The sequence below is a fragment of the Phyllopteryx taeniolatus genome, chromosome 11 (genome assembly GCF_024500385.1).
Source record: "Phyllopteryx taeniolatus isolate TA_2022b chromosome 11, UOR_Ptae_1.2, whole genome shotgun sequence".
NCBI lineage: Eukaryota > Metazoa > Chordata > Actinopteri > Syngnathiformes > Syngnathidae > Phyllopteryx > Phyllopteryx taeniolatus.
In genome coordinates, this window is record NC_084512.1 from 27,626,337 (window position 1) to 27,650,438 (window position 24,102).

Below are 24,102 nucleotides of genomic sequence, written 5' to 3' on the forward strand. Positions count from 1 at the left end.
GCTCGCCTCGCACTCGGGCGCTCGGTCGGGATTTCGGAAGCAGCACCGGAGGAGAATCACAGGAGGAAGAAAGACTGGGGGGCGGGGGGGGCGGCGTTTGGAACTAAAACAAGGCGATTCGGGGACGCCAACTTCGTCAAGTTGAGGGAAGAAGCGACTTTGTGCAGTATTTCAGCATGGAGGCGGTACGACGAGGTAAGCGGACTTGTTTCGGATGCGATGCGAAAGAATGTCCCCTGGCTGAGCGGGCTGACGTTAGCTCCGCGTTAGCCTCGATGCTAAAGGCTCCGTCCGCGTTGACGTCTCGTCTCATTCGTTCGCTCGCCGCGCCCCGAGGAAGTGCAACGTCGCCGGCGTGTAATTGCGCTCAATGCGATGACAAGATGACAGATGTTCAGCACGGTTTCCCTGCCGAAGTGTTAGCCGCTGCCATGCTAACGTGAAATCACTGCATCTTCTCGCAGCGCCTGTCGTTGACCTCACGCGAACACTCGGCCGGCATTTCTGCTCCAAATCAGCCTCTTTTGCTCACACGCTAGATGATGAATCAGATAATGACGAATGATTTCCCCATTAGCTTCAACCTTAGCTGGATGCTAGTCAAGGCTGCCCATCCCCTGAAATCGTTGCATAAGAAAATACCGGTGTGTGGAAATGTCACATTAAATAAAGATTGAATGTCTGATGTCACTAAACATGTCTGCATTAGGGGAAGAGTCACTTTCAGCCTCCTGGATTGGAAACACGAGCAAAATGTCAGCGTGGAGCGGTTCCTATGGTAACGATTGATGCTTAAAAAAAAGGTTACTGTTTGGAGCTGTGTTTTGGGCTTCCAGGTTATGTATAAGTACATGCATGTAGCTCACAAAGCATATTCAAGGATACATTTGGGAACGTTGACGAACGGTTCCAGTCTTAAAAATAACTTACCGTATTTTCATGACCATAAGACGCACGGTAGCGGAATGTGAATAAATCTCTAAAGTCTTAATGCTTGTTTGTCTACAGTATATGTGGCCCATGATTGACTGGAGAGTGAGACTATCCATGTCAAAGCCAAAAGGTAAGCAGAGCTGCAGCGTTAGTGCAGCTTAAATTCTTAGAATCATGCTCAGCTAAGTTGTCAACATAGGTTGTGGGGGGATATTCGTGTTTGCCGATGCCACGCACCACACCGCTACATTATTTGGCGTGTATTTCGGTGACTTGGTGATGAAATGCTGCATCCCCAAGTGCAATGGAATCTTTATGGGCGTTCGCCAGGGCTGGGCGATTATGGAAAGAGCAATGATCGCGACTATTTTGATTGATATGGAAATCACGGTTCGTAAACCCGATTATTCATTGACTTTCTAAACGTTGTATTTACTTTAAGTGTCAAAACTCAACTTTAAAAATAACTTACCGTATTTTCATGACCATAAGACGCACCGTATTAAAAAGTGCAGTCTCAGTTACGGGGTCTATTTCTGTATTTAACACATACATAAGGTGCACCGTATTATTGGGCGCAGGCAGGGTAAAACACACGCTAGCTTAAAACATGCTAGCGTATGTTTTTAAAAAGTCAGTGGGAGCAAAACTGAGTTCGGTTGTACTTTATTGACGTATTTAACAATGTAAACACGTTATTTTTTGATCAATCCTCATCCACAAATCCACCAAAGTCCTCATCTTCAGTATCTGAAATGAACAGCTGGGCAAGTTCTCCATCAAACACGCCGGGTTCCCCCTCGTCATTGTCGGAGTCAGTCTCGTTGACCGGGGGCTGTTCAGCAATGACGCCGGCTTTCGCGAAAGCTCGGACAACAGTCAAAGCAGATACGTTAGGCCAGGCATCCACAATCCATAAGCGTATCTCTTCGTAGGTGCCATTTTCTGGGGTCTTAGCCAAACCGATGTTGTTTTGCACAATGCACACCCCGGCAGTGTATACCTACTGGGGACGTGCCTTTAGCGTCCTCTTTCACGCGCACCCTTCCTCCTTTAACTTGCGCATGCTGTCCTCAGTCACGTCCGCCTTTGCTGCACATTAATCGTTTTTCTTTGATTATACCGTTTCATGATCCCTAGTATTTTTTTTTTTTTTTTTTTTTTTTTTTTTTTTTTTTACATTGTCTTGCTTACTGTAATGCCCTCGCGTGTGAGAAAGCAGAGGCACAGTCACGATGCAATTTTCAGACGTTTATTGAACGCTGGGAGAACAGTAAAACACAAAGACAATGAGCACACGTATGCATGCAGGAGCTGCTGTCAGCCACAGCTCACGCCCAGACTCTCACATGCCGATGTTATACAGTACCCCACCAGGCCCCGCCTCTTAAAGGCACATGCACGTACACAGACAGTACAATACGTACACTATTTTGTATATATTTTATGCTTGCAATTAGTATTTTTGTGTTCAGATATGTTTACAATGTATTTAAAAGGCCTATTTTAATTGTGATTTCATACATTTAAATGTGCTTAAACAAGCATGTAGAAGGGGTAAATCTTTAAAAGTTTTTTTTTTTATGATCTCTATCCCAGCTTTTCACCTATTGTGGGTGGGTCTGAAACGTATCCCCTGCCATAAAGACACAGTTCACTGTAGGTCTTCTTTCACATAAAATGGTGGCCTGTGGTGAGCAGATAATGCATTAAGGTGGAGGTGGCAAATGGAGGCTGCTCCCATGCATGTATGACAGCAGCACTTAACAGCAGTGTGATAAGAATGTGGTGCCGTGTGTCACCGGGTGGGAGCAAAGTGAGACGCGAGTGTCGGTGTGTGTTCTGAGTGTCATTGTGCTTTGTCAAGAGCTAATATGCTAATGCAGCGGGCGTCATGTCACATTAGTCGGGCCCAGCATGTGCTGTACAGCATCTCCTCTTGTGTGCAGGGTGAGCTCCAAGAACAAACCCGACCCCAAAAGTAGCAAACTTTGGGGTTCAGTCGAACGGCTCAGACCGACACCCGAGACGACCATGTCGAGGAGTAACTGTGTTTTGCTTTTTCTTTGACTTTTTGTGATGCCACCGTAGAGGGGTGGTGGCACAAAGTGTAAGTGTAATGAGGACCGAAGTTGAACTTTCTGCCATAGAAAAGCGTCTGGCAATACATGGAAATGCCTTTAATCTATTCCAGCCTCCCCAAGAATCCCAACAAAAATTTTAGTAATGTGTTTTTAGTGAATGAAAATAGCACTCTTTAATATTGGGAATTATTAAGCGATATAGTAATCATATAATTAAAGAGAATATAAAGAATAAACCGTTCGTGCATCATGGCTAATTCATTTGGGCTCCGTGTGGCATGTTTGACTTGGCCACCAGGGGCCAGTATAATACAGTCATGCAGACACAACCATAGAGGAGTTTCACAACTACTGTAAATGATTTTGGAAGCTGTCGTTATATTAGTGTTTTTTTTGTTTTGTTTTTTGCAGATGATGAAGGATCTATGCCTGTTAGTGTTGTTCTCTGTGTCTGTCTCCATGTGTTGTGCAACATTTGTATTCAAATATCCGTTGCGTAAAGCGCATCGCCACATAGATGCTAGTCGTTTTGGTTAGCCTGTCTAAGCCGTTTCCCATTATGTGTTAGCGTTACGCTAGAAGACCTTAAGGCAAAGTTATGTGGTTGTTTTAAATACACAAAATGTGATTGTTGCACACAAATGGAATAAGTTCCCAACAGAAGTGATGTCATCCCCAAGTGTAAATGTTTTGAAATCCAGGTTAAAAACTTCTTTTTTTCTCATACTTTTTTTGAGCATTTCCACTTTTAAATGATCTTCCTTGCACTGTACGCTGTTTTAATTGTATTTTATTTTGTCTTTGTTTATGTTGGAGCTGTTTTTTGCTTTGTTTTTAAATGCTTTTAATCATGTAAAGCACCCTGAGTTACCTTGTGTAATAAATGCACAATATAAATTAGCTTTGCTTTGTTTTTTTTTGTCTTCAGTTTGACAATCAACTTCAGCTGGGAGTAGTAGCATTAAACAGCTTGAAGCCTCTTTTATGAAGAATTTCTTCTCTATCTGCCAAACTGTTGCTTATTCTAAAGTAAGTTGAGTTGAGTTCAATGCCACCATACAGAACATTATTATTATTATTTTTTTGCTCGCAAGTCAAAGCAAGAAATCAGCCGAAAGGCGGCTCGTTTCTTGAAAAAAAACACAAAATCGGGTCACTGGTATCTGAAGGCACAACTGTATATAGTAAGTAATAAAATAGAGTGTAATTATGCTACAATAATATTTTTACGAGTGAAAAGTGGGGGGTATGATATCAGAATCATCTTTATGTGCAACCGATGTACATGTTCAAATTAAGTTAATTCAAAGGACTTTTTAATTTTTTTTATTATATATATTTTTTTCTCTCTCAGTGCATCCGTTATTCCCTATGGTGAAAAACGCTTTTTGTTTTGAAAGTAGAACAACTTGGATTTGGTGGATATTATTTTTGAGAGCCGACACAGGAACGGCCTCGCCGATTAAACCAAACAACATTGGTGGCTGTGGGAAAACACTCTTTGGTTCCCTTTTGCAAACTACTTGGCCGTTTTAAATCAATGCGGCGTCCTTGTTGATCTTTTAATAACGACAGCTTGCCCGCTGTTTTTCCTGCGACGTGACTTTCCAGGGTATCAGTGTCATTATCAGTTCTTCGACCCATAAATATTTGCATTTAAGAGGGGTCATCAGGGCAAAGAATGAGTCTGAACTTTAATCTGTGTCATGTTCTTCTGTGTGTGTGTGTGTGTGTGTGATTGGTTTAAACAGGCATCTGCCACAAGCCTTGATAACAGCATTCCGGCCTCCATCCCCATGCTCTAATTATCCCGACTAATCCCATCAAAACAACCTCGGCGACTCCACACACACAAAAGAAATATGGCCGACACAAAGCGCTGATGAATATTTTTCAATCATTAGCTCTGACAGGACTATGGCTATATACTAAACACAGTAGGATACACGATTTACACGGCTTCTTTATATGTTGTATGATAAATTGATATAAACCGCACAGGTTTTGTTCAGATATTCTCTTACTCACTGTTGGCGAGTTGATGTTATACAGGTTTTTGGTTTTATCAAGACACGCGACAAAAATGTTCTTGGTGATTCAGATACAAAGAAAAAACAAATTTCATTGGACAGAAAAAAGGTGTGAAATAATGAAAGCAGAAGTAATGGAGTGTAACTTGAGAAGATGATATAAAATCCATTCACTGTTAGGTTTGGAGCTATAGAATATTTTTAAAACAAAAGTATTCTATCAATTATCCCTTCGATTAAGTAAACGGATAAAACATATTTTGCATTATTAGATAACAAACCCAACACATAGTACAATAAGAAAGTGATGTGAGGTGCAGGTATGACTGGTGAGCGACGCAGGCGTCAGCGAATGAGAGTGTCGTTAGTGTTGTTGGCTCAGGCTAGCGGCTGGCTGATAACTGGCTAACCGTTAGCCAGTGTGCGTGTTGAGTGACTGAGCCGTAGAATGTGCTCATTTTTTTATTGTATTTTCTTTGTCCAGTAAAGTGATTGAAGGTGCACCGACTGCTGTGTCTATCCTTGACCACTTGTTGGATGCATTACAATATGTTCTTCTAAGTGGCGGGGGTAGGCTAATAAATTAGCTAATGATGTTTACGTTACCTTGTGTCGGTGATCGTAGACATGTGTAAGACAGTTCTGCTGTGCAGTAGACAGATTGCACTTTATCTCCCTTTTTAGGCATGAAATAATTTCGAACTTTGGATGTTCTTCGGAATGTTTCGTCCTGGGTCGGCGCCATGGCGCCACCTTGTTTCTACAATGAGCGGTGCATACGTCTGCAGTAACATTAGTCCATGTGGAAAAATAATCCCGGGAAAGCAATGAGGTAAAGATTTTGCGTCCACTTTTTTAAAAAAAAATCGAATTATGGGATTTATTCAAATAATCGCCTACTGTAAATATCAGTGAAATGCAGTTTAGCAGCCTGCCAGGGAAATGCACACAGAAAATAATTGCACACATCAAGAACTGAAAATCTAATTTTAGATGAAAAAAGAAAAAGAAAACTAACATAAAAAAATTGTCAAACAAGCCTAATAGATATGATGAATTGGAGTATTTACAGTGTTAAGTGCAATGTGAATAATATGTGCATAATATATACATAATATAATAATAAATATTAGTCTTGTTTCTTAGTGTAAATTACAGTTCAGTCAACTTTTTAATTCAATGCACATGCTGTTATTGTTTTGTATCCACTTTATAGTGCATTGAGTTTTAATTGCCTGTGTAGTAGTTGTGTTGCTATCGAGATTATTGTATTTTATGTTATTGTTGTGTATTTTTAATGTTACATTTTGTACTTCCCACAGCAAACCATGGCAAATTCCTTTTGTTTGTGTTGTATACGAGTCGAAACGAACCTGATTGTAAAATATTTTGTTTCTTTTTATTATTAATTATTATTTGTATATTTAATCTCGTATATCGCTATGTAGTACAAGCTGGATCGTTTTCCCTTGCGCATGTTAGTGTGTTCCAGCCACCGCCGCAATTTGAATATTCACTTGAAAGCCTGAGAACCGAGAAACCTTCTGCTGTAGTCATCCGACTACTTCACTGCTGCTCACTCTCGCAACTGTAATCGTGTGTGTATTTGTGTGCGTGTTGGTGTGCGTGTGTTTTGTCCCTCTGACCCACTTAAGCTGGTTACTTTGTCCTCCAGCTCTGATGATAGACAGTCGCCCAGTAACACACACCTCCATAGGCCTATAATACAGCAGCAGTGTTGATTTTCTTGATATCGTGAGCATTTTAGTGTTAACTGTTTTTTTTTTTTTGTTTTTTTTTTTTTTTTGTTTTGTTTTTTTGGGTAACTGCACTGCACTTGTACAAAGTTGCAGCGGGTTAGGTTCATGTTTTTGCAGCGTTTGCTGGCTTGAGTGGCCTCGTTTTGGGGGGGGGGGGGGGTGCAAAGTGGGCGTTGCCAGTTCTGGATCTGATTAACATACCTAATCGTGCAAGAGTTATGCCACACTCGCGCACACGCTCACGCACAAGGTTGTGTCATTGCCTTACTAGGCGTGTGCGGGAGTTTTAATTAATACGTGGCAGGATTTCTTTTCTATTATGGTGAATGACTAATTGCATCTACTGTATATTCTAGATTTATGCACATAAACGATACCATTCATTTTGGAATAGTCTGTACGGGCCATACTTTGCCTACCTATATGAAGTTCTTATATCTTCATGTGCAATAAACCAAAATTTGTGTGAGTGCGATGATGCGCAATGGCATTCCTCGTACAAAAACAAGCTGCTTTCTTTGGTATTTTTTCAGGTTCTAAAGAAGATTGAGTGAACCATGGCACAGTTCCCCACCACATTCGCGGGTCAGTAAACGAAACACCCTATCGTCTTGCCGTCCCTCCAAACGAATCCTCTCCACGGGAAGTGAAAACCCATGACGAATGCATTCTCCTCATACCTTCCCTTTTTCTTCCCCGTCGCCCTGCGTCCCCTTTTCTCTCCTATATGTGTGTGCGTGTGTGTTTGGGGGGGTTCTCAGGTCCGGACGTGTTCCTGATTTCGGTGGATGAGAGAGCCAAACATGACCAGCAGTTTCACAGCCTCTCTCCCACCGCGGGGGGTTACATCACGGGTAATCGTCGCCCTCTTATGTTCTGAAGCCACATGCATTTAATTCCGCAAAACTTTCAAGGTCGTCCATTGTGCAATGATCACGTGTCCTCCTGTGTACTCACTTCCTCTGTGCGTACGTGTTGACATTTTCAGGGGATCAGGCGAGGAACTTCTTCCTGCAGTCCGGACTGCCACCGCCCATCCTGGCCCAAATCTGGTGAGTCAGCTCACAGAATCAGATGAAATTCTTGAGTCACCAGTCACTATGTTCATAATTGCAACATACGAGTGGTTGACCCACTATTAAAAATACGATTGTATCCTTTCTTGTCCTCCGCAGAGATTTTAATTATTTTTTTATTTTTTTATTTTTTTTGTGTGCAGTTTTTTCTTGATGACATTCAAATATAGTGTTTATAATAATGCTTGAGATGTCATAGGGGGGCCGAAAAACAATATTTATTATTTAACTATTTATGTATTCAAAAAAGACGGCTAAGAGTTTAATTTGAGCTTTGAACTAGGGCTAAAACAATCAATCGAATAACACGAATAACTCAGTTACAAAAAATCGTGTAAGTCAAATCTCACAAAGCTTCACAGTTATGGTTTTAATGCCCCCCACAAGTGGTCAAGGATAGATGTAGCTGCTAATGCACTTTCAGTCGCTTTATTGAACAAACGGTAACAAAATAAACACGTAATAAGCACATTCATACACGAGCTGCTACGGCCACAGCTGACGCCCAGTCACTCAACATGCAGACTACTTGCTAACGGTTAGCCAGTTCACAGCCAGCCGCTAACCTGAGCTCGCAGCAACCAACTCTACACTCCTATTCGCAGACTCCCACGGCACTCACCAGGCCAGGTCCCGCCTTTTAAAGTCGCAGTCACACGCACTTAAAGTCACAGATGCTACAGTGTAGAACATGAGAGTGGCATCCCAAAGTAGACAAAGTTAATACCTGGACCTCACATGCATATTTTGTATTGGTATTATTTAATTTTTAGACTATGGAATAATCGGAAGAATACTCGTCTAAAAATATTCGATTGCTGCAGCTCCAGTTTATAGGACCAGCTGTTAGTCAAAAGCACATACATTTTGTATTCCTGTATTGGAACGCTGTCATTTTAAAACGTGTGTGTGTGTGTGAGTGTTTGTGGACTCGAGCTCAATAAACGCGCCCCTTCCTGCAGAACCGTCGCCAACGTACATTTGTTGTTCTTCCAGGGCTCTGGCCGACATGAACAGTGACGGCCGCATGGACATTCACGAGTTCTCCATCGCCATGAAGCTCATCAAGCTTAAACTCCAGGGTCACCCGCTTCCTCCCGCGTTACCCCCCAGTATGAAACAGCCCCCTCTGTCTTTACCCCCGCAAGCTGCCTTCGGTAAGGCTCACCTGCAGATGGAGATCACGAATCGTCGATCTGTTCGGTTAGCTCTGTGTCTCTTTTCCCATTTCCAGGCATGCCCCCCATGCCCTCCATGGCGCCCATCGGTACTGCTCTGCCGGGCCTGCCCCCGCTCCCGCTCCCTCCTCTACCCGTTGGGGTGTCGCCGCCTCTGGTCTCAGCGGCGCCGCCTCCCCTCCCGCCGCCCATGGCCAACGGAGCCCCTACCACGGGCATGATGCAACCCATCCCAGGCTTCTCCCACCCAGGTAACACATTCACCGGCACCCGCCCTGACGTGATCCCAGTTCTTTAAGCTTGTGTTTACACATAATACACGCGCTGTATTTATATTTTAGACAGTCTGCAGATGTTTTCATCGTGTCTTAAACTTTTCCTTTAATCTAACCAGAGTAAAAATAACACGTAAGGGCTTTTCTCTAGTATCATATACAGTCGATATAAAAAGTCTACACATCCCTGTTCAAATGCCAGGTTTTTGTGATATAAAAAAACAAATGATGCCAAGAAAGAAAACATTACAAAAATATTTCAGCATTAAGTGATTGTATACAAATAGTTGACTCTCTCGAGTTTAGAGCGTCAGCCTCACAGTTCTGAGGACCCGGGTTCAATCCCCGGCCCCGCCTGTGTGGAGTTTGCATGTTCTCCCCGTGCCTGCGTGGGTTTTCTCCGGGTACTCCGGTTTCCTCCCACATCCCAAAAACATGCATGAATTGGAGACTCTAAATTGCCCGTAGGCATGACTGCGAGTGCGAATGGTTGTTTGTTCCTATGTGCCCTGCGATTGGCTGGCAACCAGTTCAGGGTGTACCCCGCCTCCTGCCCGATGACAGCTGGGATAGGCTCCAGCACGCCCGCGACCCTAGTGAGGAGAAGCGGCTCAGAAAATGGATGGATGGACTCTCTCGAGTGTCCGCCCACCCATGAAGTGCAAACTTACACAACCAATGAAATCTTCTGTTAGCTGCCTGTTTTTGGAAACGTGTCAGTGAGTGAGTCGTAGTGAATTTTGCCAGACTGCAAAAAGACTGTAAAACACGATCTAACATAATAAGTCCTTTTTAACACCCACAGCTTCTTCGATCAACACGGCCTCCTTCAACCGTTCCAGCGTCAAATTGCAGAAGGGTCCGTCGTTTGATGTCAGCGGGTAAGTCGCTGCAAATGTCTGACCAGTTTACCTTCCCGTACATTCATGGGATGTAATAAAAACATCGTTAATCTGTCTTGTCATGTCTTTGTCGTCGCAGTGGTCAGCCCCCCGTCGACTGGGCCGTCCCTCAGTCGTCGAGGCTCAAGTACAGGCAGCTGTTTAACTCTCACGACAAGATGATGAGCGGCCACCTGACAGGTAAGCTCAACCACACCTACGAAAATGTCCTTCGTGTGAGCCTCAAGCATTTCCGTTGATTTACATTTCCCCCATTTGTGTCGGTCAGGTCCGCAGGCGCGCACCATCCTCATGCAGTCCAGTCTTCCCCAGGGCCAGCTAGCCTCAATATGGTCAGCACTTCAAAATTCTACTATTCAATCTCAAATCCAACCCGGCCCGCTAATAACTCGAGCGTAAAATGTCTTCCGTTGACAGGAGCCTGTCAGACATCGACCAGGATGGGAAGCTGACGGCAGAGGAGTTCATCTTGGCCATGCACCTCATAGACATGGCCATGTCCGGCCTGCCTCTGCCCCCTGTGCTCCTGCCAGATTATATCCCTCCTACATTCAGGTGCATCTCACAAGTGTTCTCATATTTTCGGGGTCCCAGCACACCTTGCGGGGGAGACATTTTTCCAAGGACCTCCCCTCATGATCCTCACGCCAATTAAACATAACTATGATGCCATAGGAATTAAAAAGTTTCCTATTTAAAATAAAAGTTACAATGACAAATTCATATTTTTGGAGACAAACGTTCTTACAAGAAAAAAGTTATTTTTTTAAGAACAAATTTGTAATCCTATGGTACTAAGTAAGAACAATACCATATTTTGTTGCGATAAAAAGTTGTAATCTCATGAAAGTAAAGTTGTACTTTTCCGAGGACGTCCTCATAATCCTAACGCTAATTAAACTGAAATACCATGTGTACCTGTAAATGCCATAGCAATTAGTTTTTCAGAAAAAAGTCATAAAATTATTATAACAGTCATGTTTTAGAGAAAAAGTTTTTTGGGGGAATAAAGTTGTATTATAAATGAAAAAATACATGAATCTTATATTAGACAAAAACAAATTTTGTCACGATAAAAAGTCGTAATCCTATGAGAATAGCCGTATTTTTCCATGAAAAGATTATGTTAAAAGCAATGGTTATTATTAATTCATAATTTAACAAATGAATACAAAAATGTATAACTTTATTGTAATATTATGCCTTTTATGATATTTAAAAAACAACAACTATTCATGCAGTGGTGTCAGAATTAAATAAAGATATATCAAAATTATATCAGATCTTTTAATTTGTCCAAAGCTAAATTAGGGAGAGGTAATTAGCGTAATTTTTGTTTTATTATACCCCATATGTAGGTTTGCATTTTTAAATTTTTTTTTTTTAATGATACAGCATAATAACTAACTAAAGATTATTTGGTGGACCTCATGCTACTGTTCACAGACCCCTGGAGGTTCCGGAGAAGCCAATTTTTGAACTGCTGAGATATCGCCCTCGTCCTTGGTCTCTTTCAGTCTGTTACCTGTCAAAATCTCAGGACTCTTTGCCTCGATCCTCCCACTTTCTAAAATAGGATTATCTGTTGTTATGTGTACATACATGTGACACAACAACAACAACAACAACAACACTGAGGCGCCTTTTGTGTTGCTATGCGCGTTTCAGGCGTGTGCGAAGCGACAGCATTCAGTCGGACCAGAAGAGCGTCCCCGAGGAGGTGGAGGAGGAGATGGAGAGCAACCAGGACAAGAAACTCCCAGGTGCAGTAATCTCTTCCTCGCCTTCATTTTGTTTTTCAGACGGTGACCTGTTTTTAAACATTACGCCACCTACGGGATTGGAGTGGAACAGTGTTAACCACAATTTATGATGTTTCTTACAAATGGTAAAGTGGAAAGAATAGTTCCCGACTAAGTGATATTACAAAGGGTGGGCCCGGTTTACAACGGAACCGATAAACGCGCTTTTGAGGTTTGGAACGGTGCACAATGAGCACAGTAATTTCCTTCCGTCCTTACTGATTTTCATTTCATTGGTTTATATTTATAAAACTGGGTCACCGTAGTAAAATGCCAATTTGAACAACTTAAGAAGGACCATCACTAAGTGACATTAAATTTAAAGCTGTAGCCTCGCAAACTAGACGTAGCTTGATACGCAACATTTCCTAATGTCTGTAAACATGTGTTTTTGAACTGTAGCCATCACACTAATGTATTTGTATTGACTTTGTTATTGCCGCCCAACAGTCACGTTCGAGGATAAGAAGCGGGAGAATTTTGAGCGAGGGAACTTGGAGCTGGAGAAGCGACGTCAGGCCCTGCAGGAGCAGCAGAGGAAAGAACAGGAGAGGCTAGCGGCACTGGAGAGGGAAGAACAGGAGAGGAAGGTCGGTCACGTGACGGAAGCTTGTAATTAAAGGAGAGGTAGAGGTGGTGGAAGAAATCAAGCCAGTGGCTTTTGTGTGTCAGGAGCGCGAGAGGTTGGAGCAAGAGAGGAGGCGACAGCAGGAGTTGGACAAGCAGTTGGAGAAGCAGAGGGAGCTGGAGAGGCAGAGAGAAGAGGAGAGACGCAAAGAAATTGAGAGGAGAGAGGTCAGATGCAAGAAGACACCTCATGCGTGGGAATTTGTCAATGCTAATGTAGTCTCCGAATGTTCTGTAATTTGAGTTGATTTTGCTTTTGATACTCTTCTAAGTCGTAGAGATGTACCTGGCATGGATACATGACCCAATTAAGTGAAAATGGAGGATTTACAGTGGCACACTAAGAGTAGTTCGGAATCACCGCTTTAATGTATCGTCCGCACGTCGGCCAGGCTGCTAAGCGCGAGCTGGAGCGGCAGAGGCAGCTGGAGTGGGAGCGGCAGCGTCGCCAGGAGCTTCTGACTCAGAGGAACCGAGAGCAGGAGAGCATCGTTCTGCTCAAAGCTCGCAAGAAGACCCTGGAGTTTGAACTGGAGGCTCTGGTAATCCGACGGCACACTTGGCAAATGCAAATTGGTCACCGGGAAGAGCATAGCGGCTAACTGTGTCGCTTTGGCCTAATGGATTTTTAGGCCAGATGAGCAACTCCTGCATGTGCTTGCTTCCACTCCACAGAACGACAAGAAGAGCCAGTTGGAAGGCAAACTGAAGGACGTCCGGTTCCGTCTGTCGGCCCAGCGCAGGGAAGTGGAGCAGACCAACCAGACCAGGGAGACTCGTATCGCTGAGATTACGCTGTTGCAACAGCAGCTGCAAGTACGCTCAAAATCCTCCTCGCAGTTCTTTTGTCTTCATTACGATGCGTCATCTAACACTTGTTTATGTCACTGCAGGACTCCCAGCATTGGCTCGGGAGTCTCATTCCCGACAAGCAGAGTCTCAACGAACAGCTGAAACAGGTTCAACAGAACAGCCTGCACCGTGAGTTGAGTTCTTCTTTCATCGAGAATACCGTATATACGCTTTCAAGGCAAGGCTGCTCTATTTATACACCGCATTTCATACACAAGGTAACTCTCAATGTGCTTTACATTAGTAAAAGTACAACTGTTAAAAGCATTTCAAAACAAAGAGCAAAAGACATTTAAAAACAGTGCAGGAATATATGACAGCATACTAAAGCAACGTAGAGTGGAAGAAAAGATTTTTTTAAAAATGATTTTAAAGTCCTTTAAAAGAGCTCAATCGTAAGCATGAGGAAAAAAAAGAATAATTTTGAACCTTGATTTCAAAACATTAGCACTTGGGGCCTACTTCACTTCTGTTGGAAGCTTATTCCACTTCCGTGCAGTCTAACAGGTATATGCTGCCTCACCGTGATTGGTTGGACCTCTGGGCTCCACTATCTGACCTGAGTCTGCAGATCTCAGAGCCCCACTGGGTTTATATTCCATGAACATGTCTTGAATGCATTCTGGACCTGAACCATTCAGTGATTTCTAACTGTAGTAGTGTAGTGTTAAGTATTTATTTCTTGTTTTTATCTTAGCAGGTGAATATCTGAACCCTGCACTCACTTTGTTTCCGTGTCCAGGCGACAGCCTGTCGTCACTGCAGAAGGCCGTGGACCAGAAGGAGTCCAGCAGACAGCAGCTCAAAGAGCAGCTCGACACGGTGGAGAGGGAAACGAGGGCCAAGCTGCTGGAGATCGATGCTTTCAACACTCAGCTGAAGGTAGACAAAGCATTAAACAACTCTGGATTGATGTTTGTCTATCGATCTGTCTGTCTCTCTCTCTCTCTCTCTCTATTAAAGGAATTATTGACAATACAGTACATTACACAATGTGCATATGTACATACTGTCGTGTTTACCCATTCAGAAAAATCTGCAGCGAAACATGAACACATTGGGCCTCTTGGGGAAAGTCAAATCTCGTAACCTTTATCTCACCTTTCCTCAACCTTTGTGGAAAAGGTCATCTGGTCACAGCGAGAAGAAAAGGTGCAGCTCATTTCCGACATAGGAAAAGACAGCATCGTTTAAAACGAATACGACTCCTTTCTTCCTAACCGACATCATTGCACAACGGCAAGAATTTCTGACGCAAGTCTCCAGTGTGAAACTCGAGCGTCTTCGCGTAGCCGATGGCCCGTTGCTTTAAATGTTGCTGCCGTAAAGGATTATGGCTAGCAAATATCTCCTTTCCTTTCGTAAAAGTTGATCAATGCTAAAGGTGGCTTCAAGATTGCATTGAGACACCCTACCGAAGCATTTTTAGAATTCCAACAACCTTTCCCCCAAGTACATCTGGGTAATCTCGCTTGGATAGGAAAGAAAATGAAAGTTCCAAAGCCAAAACCATAATCCGAAGACGCCCAATTGTTTATCTTGTGGTGAAGGTCAAACCTTTGTTATTGCACTAGTTTTAACATAGCTTGCTTAATCCTTTTACCTAACCTTTGTGTGGGAGTCAAATATTTCATTATCACCAATTTCTATTATTTATTGATTTTTTCCCCCGCATGTTTCTGCCAAATATATACTAATTGAAGCTTGAAAAACACTTAGGCGATTATTGGCCCAATATGTTGATGTACATTCCCCCTCATTTGGCTTATTTAATTCACTGTTACAAGTTTAATCATCGATTTGTCATGCATCTATATTGCTGTGTATGTGTTGGTGTGTAGCATATTAATGCTTGTTGCTGAAGAATCATAGGTGCCTTAATTTCACCAGCTGCGAGAGGAAGATGGAGGATTTGGTGCATTTACTGTCAAATGCTCAGAGAGATGTGGAGTTGACTCAGTTGTGATGAAGGGAGGAAAGCATCACAGTCAATTGTATTTTTATTTGAATGGCGAATCGAACGTGGATATATGTTGACATGTGGATAGATGTTGCCAGTAGACCTTCACAGTAACACGCATGCTGCTGTGACGAAAAGAGGCTGATGTTTGACCTGGCTTCCCTTCATCTTCCTTTTGACTCCCCCTCAAACTCACCGCACTGCTACATTGCTCTTCTTCGGGCTCATAATCCTTCTTCACCACATCCGTGTCCTTCTCTCTGCCCCCTCTGTCAAACTTTTGTGAGATTTGCAAAATGAACCCTTCCTTCTGTTTTCTACTCCTTATTTATTCCCCCTTCCACACTGTCCCCCCCTTTTTTTTAATTTTTTTTTTATTTTTTATTTTTTTATTTTTGCTCCATTGCCCATGCCAGTCTCTGTGTGAGTTCTATGCCAGCCACTGTGCCAGGATAGAAGCCCTGCGACGCCAGCTTGACGACGAGCAGAAAGGGAGACAGGTAGAGCACACTGCCGCTGTTGGACTGGGGTGGTACTGCGACTGGGATGTGGCCTGATTGATGAGTATAATAAAAAAAAAAAAGTCATAGTTTCAAAGACCTTGCCAGAGCGTAAAACAGTTATTTGAAAAAGTTACTACACTGGACAACTAGTCATGAGCATTAACATTTGCAGTGTGAACTTTTTTTTTTTTTTTTAAAGGAGACATATTATGATTTTTTTTCTCGTTAAAACCGTTCCCAGGTGTTTGTGACACACTTTTATCAAAACCAAGGATGAAGAATTGCAGTCCACTTTACACCTCATTAATTAAGCCTCCCAGAACTTCCTATCGCCGAGCCAATGGAAAGTCCGGCTTTCGTTACCATGACGACTGGGTTGGTGCTAGGGCGTTGCCGCTGTGTAAGCCTGTTCCTCTTGCAGAAGAGTAGCCCACAGTGTGAAAAACAAAGCAAGCACCCGTAAAGACAATAAAAGCATTTTCGCTGGTGGCACACTCCAGTGTGCAGATCCGTGCATGCGGCGCATGCAGCATACACATCGTCAAACACAAATACCCCCTCACAATTCCACTGTGTCGACAACTTCACGAAGCAATCAAGTGTATGCTGCTTATCTGTGCATCCGACAAAAATCAATTATTGGCTTTGACACGATGGCTTGAAAATGGCAAATCTTCACCCCACCTAACGACGAAGTCGTGTGAATTTTGATAAATTATTACTAAAATTAGATGAGATAAATTAGAACAAGATTTACTTGTTACCTTAATGGGTGATGGGTGTTTTTTTAAAGAAAAAAAAAAAAAGCAATTTCCCATAATGTGTGTCCTTTAAGTCTTTTTTGAAACAACTATTCACAGGCTCATTGGTGTTTATGTAGCCAGCAAAACACATTTCCAGTGTTTGTATGTCCACATTGGTCATATTATAATTAACGTGGGGAATTTGGTCATCACCGTAGAAAAGGGGAGCGATAGCATCAACATGTAGTTGTTCCAGGTTGCTTTGGTTGTGTTGCCTTTGCTGAGGCTTGACATGCATGCACTGATCCTGGTGTGCTGTGTGTTTGTTTGTTGTGTGTTGGTAACGCTTCAGGTGATGACATCCTCTCATCCAGGGCAAACACGTGGTTTTAAAGTCAAGAAAGTTGTGCTCTGTACTTGGTATTAGTGTAACATCCACCTTTGCCACCATTTCCATTTGAAATCCCTTCGACACCTCTTTGCTTCCCCTTATCGTTTCTGCTTCTTTGCCCATTGATCTCTCCATCTCCTCTAAGATCATTAGTACGCAGTTGTGAGGTGTTAGCTGATTAATCTCAAAGAGGTTCTTGTACTATTAATGCTACATCTGACGGTGTAGGGTCAGAGCAGAGGGAGTTTTAGTGTGCTTCGGTGTGTGTGCTTGTCACGTGTGCAGCGGGCCCCCGTTTTTCGCCGTGGATAAGGACGACCACGATTGCGAACAGCAAATTGTTGCGATTAAATGACGCCCCCTGAAAAGTCATTTTAATGGCCCATGTTTATCGTCTGAACTATAACTATATCACAAGCCGTGATCACAAAACACTTTAATAGCTTTTCAAATGCTTGATGCTGTGTTTAGTGCTAGTTTGGTGAAAGTGTCGTGAGCAGGCAAAGCGGCCCACAACGGCACCACTAACCTAACCGTCCTCTCCCGCCGATTGTCAAGCACAAATCCAACGCGACTGCAATTACATTTGTGACTGGATGAGCGAATGTGTGTGTGTGTGTGTGTGTGTGTGTGTGTGTGTGTGTGTGTAGGCGGAACTTCTGCCTACACAAAAAACAACCTTCTGCTTTCCACCACGGAAGTTTGGTTGAGCGGACAACTAGTTTCGTTGTCTTGATTAAAGCGACGCTACAATATAATAAATATCATGCGTGTACAGTAGACAGTATTTTGCCATCGTGCCGTTGCATTAAAAAAAACAATTTTCAGACTTTTTTTCATGTAAAAAAATAAATGTATTTTTCTCTGAGTGACGTAGTTAGGTTCCCCCCCCCCCCCCCCCCCCCCCCAAAAAAAAAAACAATGTACAACGAGGTGAACTCGCAAATGCCGAACTGCGAATATGCGGGGGTCTACTGTATTCAGAAATGTATGCATGGCACATTGTGTCCATTACTTCCTGTTTCGGGGTGATTTTTAAAACTGTTATCGTCTCACTCAAGTCAAGTTTAGTCTGCTTGAATGAACGATGATTTTATTTTTTTTTTACGGCACAGTTGGTTGTCATAACTGCACATTGATACCCTAACTAATCCATATTGCTGTTGCTGCTGCCGCCGCTGTTGTTGCTGCTGCTGTTGTTGCTGTTGTCAGTGGTAACCCGTAGCAACCAGCCAACCCCATCCCACTCCCTCCTTACCACTCTTGGGTCCTGTATCTCCCGTGTCGCCTCACAGGAGCTGAGGGAGATCCACAGCCGGCAGCAGAGGCAGAAGCAGAAGGAGCTGCAGGGAGACGCACACTCGATGATGCACGCGCACACGCCTATTGACAGGAGGTCTGCTGATCTGCAGGAAAGCAGGTAGGACTCAAATTACCCCCCTTTTTTAGGGGGTAGCCCTGTCCCTTGAATATGAGCGCCAGTTCACCCTGCCCCATATACTGCTGAGCCAATCGTAAGTGCATCTTTCTTACCATGACAACGGGGGACGAAGCTAGGTGTTGCAACTAGGCAAGCCGCTTCTGCTTGTGTGTCGTTTGTATTCAAGCCATTATTAAAAAGTCACTTTTACATCATGGTTGCCTGACTGTCACCTTGTGCTTCAGGCTGTCCTCGGACAAAGCTCCGGCTTGGAGGAACGACGACCCAGGAAGTTCCGCCCCGAAGGCGCCTAGTCCCGCTTCCGCCTCGCACGCCTGGCTCAACCGAGTGACTCAAGAGGAAGAGGAAAGGAAGCGGCGAGGCCTGGAGGAGGATGCGGAAGGTCGGAAGACTGCGGGTCCCGTGGAGGAGAAGGACGAGGAGGCTCGAGGCAAGAAGGAGATGCAGGAGAAACTCAACAAGCTCTTCAGCCAGCAGACCGATCCCTGGGCTTCGACAGGTCTGGTGAAAGCTTCATGCTTCTTTCTCTGTGTAGTTTCTACAGGTGGGAGACCCCAGTCGAGTCCAGTGAGTGACCTGACTCACTTGCTAACAAACAATGCAAACGGCTAACAAAAATTAGCATCAATGTCACTCCAGTTCTAACCCTTTGCGTGAACACAAATGGTGCAGCAGCGCATATAGAAAGACAACGTAACAGTACTCACAATCATATATTCTTTATCCATTGCGAAAAAATGACACTAATATGACTGCAGTTTACTGAGGTGTTGTGATCGTCGTCTTTGTTGCTTTATTATGTATGCATTATACTGCCCCATGGTGACCAAGTCGTGCACACCAGAGAGATTCAACTTGACTTTGACTTGGTATTCATGAACTTCAACTTGATTGCATGACTTAACTCAAGTCATGACTTGACTCAACTTATGACTTGCACATATTATGTGACTTACTTACCTTTGTTAGTTACTCTTATTTTCTTCGAACAATAGGAAAGGCTCCAGCGGTGAGCCTGTTTGAGCAGAAGGCAGCAGTCAGCGGCTTTGAGCAGCAGCAGCACCAGGCGGTGAAGGTGGTCTACTACAGAGCGCTCTACCCGTTTGATGCCCGCAGCCACGATGAGATCAGCATCGCCCCCGGGGACGTCATCATGGTAGGTAGCTTGCGCACAATTTCAACAAAGGGATGAAACAGTTAGAATCGCTTAGTCCAGTAAACTGCCGCTGTTCGCAGGAGATAGGTTTAGCTCATTTTTGATTGATTTTGAAATTTCTTTTCGCAATATCGCGATAATATCATCTCTACCACTGCCCAACTGTAAAAAGGACTGTTGATGCCATCGTGTCAAATTAATGTAGATTATTACAGTGTGGACGAGTGTAAATATGTTACGTTCTCAGATGTGTGTGTGTGTGTGTAACATTTTGCTCTCTTCTCTGCTGTGCAAACTGAAGGTGAAGGGGGAATGGGTAAGTGCACGGCCCGGTCCAGTGTGGCGGACCTTTTGTCAGCTCATCCTCACTCACGTTCATTCACCTGCCATTTGAATGCTTCATAACCATAACGGCTTGATTGATCCTGTAGGAATCTGCTGTAATGAAAAGACATTTCAAAAATACATCACACCAGCTTGTCCATAAATAAACCGTAAGAAGATTGATTGATTTTTTTTTTTAAAGTTGTTGTATGTAAAAACAGCAACCACTTTTACCTGATTCATTTATTTGATTCATTACAGTAGATTACTTTTGTCATTGCACACGTCACATTGCAAGGCAATGAAATGCAAATTACATCTAAATATTTAGACTCAAGCCCAAGCCTGTGCTTTTGTATATTTATATTTGTGTCCATATATTCATATACATTATCATATTTATGCACATATTTTGTTTCGGAAACAAGTATCTCACTATTGAAACTGGTATTACAATACAGAGTTCTGTAATTCTCTTCATTTTCTACATGTAACACCTTTTAAAAAGAAAACATCAATCCACCGTGTCCAGGCTGGTACATTAGCACGTCTCCGGATTGCAGCTCCGTATGTCGTAGCCCGCTAACTGTCCGCTCGCCCCGATAGGTGGACGAGTCTCAGACGGGTGAGCCCGGTTGGCTGGGCGGGGAGCTCAGGGGCCGGACCGGTTGGTTTCCGGCCAATTACGCCGAGCGGATACCTGAGAGCGAAGCGCCCGTTAGCCTGCGAGCGGCCGCCTCTGCCACGCCGACCTCTGCCCAGCAGCCCATCGGTACACCGCCGCCCGCGCCCGGTCAGAGCTCTTCCTCCACGTCGTCAGCCAACAGTAACTGGGCCGACTTCAGCACCACGTGAGGACTAAAGTTTATATTTTTCTTCCACATTTTACCATATTATATATATTGTGGTCAAATGTATTATTATTATTATTATTATTATTAATGTATGCAACATATATGACCAGAATGTCCGTAATAGAAGCCACAATTTGTTTTCTCCAGCTTTAAAAACTGCGACTTAAATGAAAATGTGGCTTACCATAATTAGGACTGAGCCCTGCTCTGTATAGGGAAAAACTGCGAGTAATTGATATTGCCCTAAAAATGTTGAATTACCTATATTAACTCATTCACTGCCGTGGACATTTATATTCTGGAACCCAAACGTGTACCGCAACGGATGTATATATTTGTCAAGTGCATTTTTTTCCCCCAACAAGCCATTGATATTCAACGCGAACCGTGTTGTGATTTAGCTTTGCTCGCGGTGTGTTTCGTAGTTGTATATCTGGAAATCAATGATTTTGCAATTAAGTCCTTTCTCAGTCTTGTTTTGGTTGTCCTGAACATTTGCAGCTGGCCGTCGAACACGAGCAGCCAGATGGACAGCGAGGGGTGGGACGCGTGGCCCACCTCCTCCGCCGCCCAGAATCCGTCCCTCGGCGTCCCGTCCGCTCAGCTGCGGCAGCGCTCGGCCTTTACGCCGGCTACCATGACCACAGGCTCCTCGCCCTCTCCCGTGCTCGGCCAGGGGGAGAAGGTGGAGGGTCTGCAGGCCCAGGCCTTGTACCCCTGGAGAGCCAAGAAGGACAACCACCTCAACTTCAACAAAAACGAGGTCAGCATTATCAGAACTTTTTCTTGTGAGATCCATTTTTTTCACCCACTTTTTTGTCTTTCCACTCCCTTCACCCTTCTTAACCAAATGGTACTGTCATTATTCCGTGACATATACAGAACATATCACATTTCCAAAATGTCCACATTCTCCTCATTGTGACACAGGTAATAACGGTGCTGGAGCAGCAGGACATGTGGTGGTTGGGAGAGCTTCAGACCGGACAGAGAGGATGGTTCCCCAAAAGCTACGTTAAGCTCATCTCTGCCACCATGACGCCCCCACTTGCGCCCCCCGTGGCAGCTCCAATTGCAGCAGCCCCAGTCGTTGCCTCCGCACGTGGCAAAAACGCAAGGTATACTTTTTCTCTCTCCTCAAAGGCGATTGTCTTCAAATTACAGCTGGATTTACAGTACATGGTTTTGCGTCAAGTGACGTGTTTCATGATGGCAGTTAAAGGAGACTGTCCATTTTCTCTAGCGCTTATCCTCATTAGGGTCACGGGTCACGAGCTGGACTTTGGGCCTTTATTATAATTAGTATATGACTTCTAGGTAAGATGTTTCTGTTTATTTACCCTTTTGAATTTCTGTATATCTATTTTTAATGCTATATCATTTTTTATTCTATCATTAAGCTATAAAATTTGTCTTCTTAAGATTGAATGGCAGTCTATGGATATCAAGCCTTTTTTTGTTTTGTTTTTTTCCCCCCCAACTCATTATTTACCATTTGCATTACTTATTTCATCATGAATAAAACAATGTAACATCGGCAAATAAGATCCTCCCAAATAGCTAGGATACATTTAGAATGTTATGAATGTACTATATAAACAGTTTGGGTCCAAGAACAGACCCTTGTGGTACGCCATAATTGACGTCACATATTTACAATTCTGTATGATTTATCTGAACTAATTTTCTCTTAACTAAGTAGCTTTTTACCCTTTAATTTGCAATGCCTCTCATATCAATATAGATTTGGAAGTAGTCTTGTGTGGTCAATAATATCGAAAGCTTAAGGCAATAAAAATACTTGTTTTATACTGCTGTATGTATAGTATTTTCTCTGTTAATTCCTTGATTGCCATTACTGTTGAATGTTTTATCCTGTTTTAAAGTGCACGCCAGGCCCCACAAAGACAACATGGATTGTATTTTCTCTGGTGAAGGCAGCACTTTATCACCAGCCACCGAATTACATTTGTAAATTCATGTGTGGATCCGTGTATGTGTTGCATGCAGCGGACACATGGCTAAACACAAATACCGCTCCCCACCACGTCAACTAGTTCTCAGAACTAACAAAAGATGTACTTGGTTGTTTAGTTTCATATTGATGTGTTGGAAGCCACTCCAGAGACTCAAGTATTCATATACAAGCACTTCAAAAAGTCATTTTTCCATAATCAGGTCCTTTCTCCTTCTTTTCCTTCAAGCGAATGTGTAGTCTCAGAAAGCCCCCCCAATGGAAAACGCCCCTCACCCACCCCATGCAAGACCTCCGAGTCAGGAGAAGGTAACCCACACACAGAACGGATGCCTCCACATTCTGATGTTGTCTACGTGTGCCACTCAGTGCTTTCTGCATTTGTGCTTGAGCAGAGTACGTGGCCATGTACACGTACGAGAGCAGTGAGCAGGGCGACCTCAGTTTCCAGCAAGGAGATGTCGTCACGGTGACCAGGAAGGAGGGCGACTGGTGGACCGGCACGGTGGCGGGCAAGACCGGGGTCTTCCCCTCCAACTACGTCAAACTGCGAGACGCCTCCTCGGAGGTGAGATTTATCAGGAACAGACTGCTGCATGGGATGAGGTGATCATGTCTTGGTGAAGCAGCATGTGGCGCCTTATCCAAGGTAAATTTGTTTCTGTCTCCAGTCTTTAGGACCAGCAGGAAAGACGGGGAGCCTTGGCAAGAAACCAGGTGACTTAATCATGAGCACTTGTCTTTTTCTTTATCACACTATGACCACTTAATGCTCCTCCTGCTTCTTCTTGTGTCTCTTCAACAGAGATCGCCCAGGTGATCGCCCCCTACTGCGCAACGGGAGCGGAGCAGCTGACGTTAGCGCCGGGCCAGCTCATCCTCATAAGGAAGAAGAACCCGGGTGGCTGGTGGGAGGGCGAGCTCCAGGTATAGCGACAATGCACTGAGAGCAAATGTAGCGGCAGTAAAACAGGCCAAAAATTCAGAGGTCAGAGGGTGAGGCAGGGCAAGAGACTAGTTGCATACTAAGTGTAGTTTAACCAAAAGCGAGAGTGTATAACTAAGTCTTAGGTCTTTGCTTGGTTCACCCTGGAGCTCAGGTTAGATTTACTAATATTTTAATATTAATACTTTATATATTTTTTTACTTTTCCATATCCATTGAGCTCTGGTGTGATCCAACTCAGAACAGATGAGGAGATTCGTTAAGGCGCCGGTGCAACTTACGAAGGCTCA

The 24,102-nt window shown here is 43.6% G+C and overlaps 1 protein-coding gene across 6 annotated transcripts in view; it reads left to right on the plus strand.

Annotated features, from left to right (window-relative positions):
• itsn1 (intersectin 1 (SH3 domain protein)) overlaps positions 1 to 24,102 on the plus strand; it is a 39,116-nt gene continuing 15,014 nt past the window's right edge. Inside the window, exons 1-30 of one of the 6 annotated variants that reach the window (XM_061789349.1) lie at positions 1 to 195; positions 710 to 778; positions 1,009 to 1,063; positions 7,341 to 7,392; positions 7,569 to 7,661; positions 7,796 to 7,859; positions 8,880 to 9,040; positions 9,118 to 9,312; positions 10,142 to 10,217; positions 10,318 to 10,418; positions 10,507 to 10,570; positions 10,656 to 10,793; positions 11,907 to 12,001; positions 12,491 to 12,630; positions 12,713 to 12,835; positions 13,060 to 13,209; positions 13,343 to 13,483; positions 13,561 to 13,648; positions 14,262 to 14,401; positions 18,412 to 18,536; positions 18,782 to 19,056; positions 19,553 to 19,713; positions 20,015 to 20,029; positions 20,644 to 20,888; positions 21,393 to 21,654; positions 21,822 to 22,009; positions 23,096 to 23,175; positions 23,262 to 23,434; positions 23,538 to 23,583; positions 23,672 to 23,793. In XM_061789349.1, coding sequence (XP_061645333.1) covers positions 7,365 to 7,392; positions 7,569 to 7,661; positions 7,796 to 7,859; positions 8,880 to 9,040; positions 9,118 to 9,312; positions 10,142 to 10,217; positions 10,318 to 10,418; positions 10,507 to 10,570; positions 10,656 to 10,793; positions 11,907 to 12,001; positions 12,491 to 12,630; positions 12,713 to 12,835; positions 13,060 to 13,209; positions 13,343 to 13,483; positions 13,561 to 13,648; positions 14,262 to 14,401; positions 18,412 to 18,536; positions 18,782 to 19,056; positions 19,553 to 19,713; positions 20,015 to 20,029; positions 20,644 to 20,888; positions 21,393 to 21,654; positions 21,822 to 22,009; positions 23,096 to 23,175; positions 23,262 to 23,434; positions 23,538 to 23,583; positions 23,672 to 23,793 — 3,489 coding nt within the window. In that variant the 5' untranslated portion in view covers positions 1 to 195; positions 710 to 778; positions 1,009 to 1,063; positions 7,341 to 7,364. Of the gene's footprint in view, positions 196 to 709; positions 779 to 1,008; positions 1,064 to 7,340; positions 7,393 to 7,568; positions 7,662 to 7,795; positions 7,860 to 8,879; positions 9,041 to 9,117; positions 9,313 to 10,141; positions 10,218 to 10,317; positions 10,419 to 10,506; positions 10,571 to 10,655; positions 10,794 to 11,906; positions 12,002 to 12,490; positions 12,631 to 12,712; positions 12,836 to 13,059; positions 13,210 to 13,342; positions 13,484 to 13,560; positions 13,649 to 14,261; positions 14,402 to 15,895; positions 15,980 to 18,411; positions 18,537 to 18,781; positions 19,057 to 19,552; positions 19,714 to 20,014; positions 20,030 to 20,643; positions 20,889 to 21,392; positions 21,655 to 21,821; positions 22,010 to 23,095; positions 23,176 to 23,261; positions 23,435 to 23,537; positions 23,584 to 23,671; positions 23,794 to 24,102 lie in introns of all 6 variants that reach the window. The other 5 variants (XM_061789347.1, XM_061789352.1, XM_061789346.1 and 2 more) reach the window with 5 other exon arrangements.